The 1,997-nt window shown below is 43.2% G+C and overlaps 1 protein-coding gene across 3 annotated transcripts in view; it reads left to right on the top strand.

Moving 5' to 3' along the window:
• The window catches only part of LOC106533324 (Scm polycomb group protein like 4), a 14,154-nt gene extending 12,204 nt beyond the window's left edge, over window positions 1-1,950 (top strand). For all 3 annotated transcript variants that reach the window (XM_014029590.1, XM_014029589.1, XM_014029591.1), the window contains exons 7-8: window positions 927-1,075; window positions 1,169-1,950. In XM_014029590.1, the coding sequence (XP_013885044.1) occupies window positions 927-1,075; window positions 1,169-1,294 (275 nt within the window). In that variant the 3' untranslated portion in view covers window positions 1,295-1,950. The remainder of the gene's footprint in view (window positions 1-926; window positions 1,076-1,168) is intronic.
• Window positions 1,951-1,997: the final 47 nt, after the last annotated feature.

The raw sequence follows: 1,997 nt of genomic DNA on the forward strand, positions 1-1,997 counted from the left end.
CAATAATATTAATTAACTTCGGTTTAGATGTGTTTATTCCATTGAACAAATCACAGAGTTAACTTTTATGATTACAGATTTGAACAAATACGCACAAAAACATCAAAATTAGCACAGAAACAGTTCTATATAACATTTTAGACACATTCTAGACAGTTTATCAGCTAAAAAAAGTTAATTTTGGGGTAAGTTACTCTTTAACTACAACACCCACCACTACTACCAATCATTGCCCAGCAACACCCACCACTACTACCAATCATTACCCATAACCTCCCACCACTATTACCCATAACCCCCCACCACTAATACCCTTAACCCCCCACCATTACTACCCATCATCACCCACCAATACCCACCAACACCCACCACTACTACCAATCATTACCCAGCAACACCCACCACTACCACCAATCATTACCCATAACCTCCCACTACTACTACCCATAACCCCCACCACTAATACCAATTATTAACCATAACCCCACCCCTACTGCCCATCACCACCCACCAACACCCCTACCCATCATTAACTACAACACCCACCACTACTACCCATCATCACCCACCAACACCCACCACTACTACCAATCATTATGCATAACCCCTCACCATTACTACCCAAAATTAACTACATCCACCAACCATTACTACCCATCTCCACCCACCACTACCACACTACATCACCCACCCCCTCCCACCACTACTACACTACACAACCCACCACTACTACCCACCATTACTACTCATCATTACCCCTCCAATACTACACATCACCGCTACCCACCAATACCACCCATCAGCACCATCACTACCACCCTGTATAACCCATCACCATCAATCACCACCATGCATCACAACACAGCACCAACCCCCACCATCCATTCTCATTTAGTTGAAAAATAAAACGTGTTTTGTTCTCCCAGGAGGCTATAATGTTTCTTCAGAGTCCCAGGAGTCCAAGGCTCCATCCAGTAAGGACCCGACCACCTGGTCTGTGGAGGATGTGGTTTGGTTCATCAGGGATGCAGACCCTCAGGCTCTTGGTCCTCACACAGATGTCTTTAGAAAACACGTGAGTCAGCAGTTTTCTTGCCTCTTTAAACTCCTGAGTTAGCAGTACAAACCTAACCTGATTGTTTTTAATGTAAACTTCTGCTTCTCTCAGGAGATTGATGGGAACGCTTTGTTGCTCCTTAAGAGCGACATGATCATGAAGTACCTTGGCCTGAAGCTTGGGCCGGCCCTGAAGCTTTGCTTTCACATCGACAGACTGAAGCAAACCAAGTTCTGAGAGCTTTTTCTTTTTTTCACAACCCAACAGAACTGTGAGCGAGGTCACTTCCTGAGATGACAGGTTTGTGGTCCAAAGCAAGGAAGGGGTTGTGTTGTTTCATTTAGGGTCTCCTCAAACAAGCTTCATCACTTATTTATATCCCCCCCAAAATGTTAGTTCACAGGTAACTCAGAATAACTCTAAAATAAATGACACCAAACGGACACATCAGGATGTATCCAAACAGCTTTATCTTCAGGCCTGAAGATAAAGGTTAATGGATGATACTGTTTTTACATACAGTTTACATACTGTTAGCAAAATATCTCATGAACCAGTGGATGAATCTCAATAAAACTTTCAGAAAGTAATCATTGTGAAGTCAAACCCAGTAACAGATTTAAACATAAGAGGTTAGAGGTTGAAAACGGCTCTATAAAACATCTTTAGTTTAATTACTGGAGTTTCTGTGGTGCAGTAGTCAGCATGTTACTTTCAGTAGACAGCAGTGAGAACAACAGCAATTTAGAAAATCAGAGAAACAATCTTCAACTAAAAGCTGGCCTGACTAAGATCTGTTCCAGACCAGAGTGGACTTCAGTCATTAAAGTGTAACCTACCCCGCACTGTGAAAAGGTAACTCCGCCCCAAGGCGAAATTTTAAAAATGCATCAAAGTGGGTAGGGGATGGGGTGTGGGTAGGGGAGGGGGGGGGTTAGAG

The sequence above is a fragment of the Austrofundulus limnaeus genome, unplaced genomic scaffold, assembly GCF_001266775.1.
Source record: "Austrofundulus limnaeus strain Quisiro unplaced genomic scaffold, Austrofundulus_limnaeus-1.0 Scaffold923, whole genome shotgun sequence".
Lineage (NCBI taxonomy): Eukaryota > Metazoa > Chordata > Actinopteri > Cyprinodontiformes > Rivulidae > Austrofundulus > Austrofundulus limnaeus.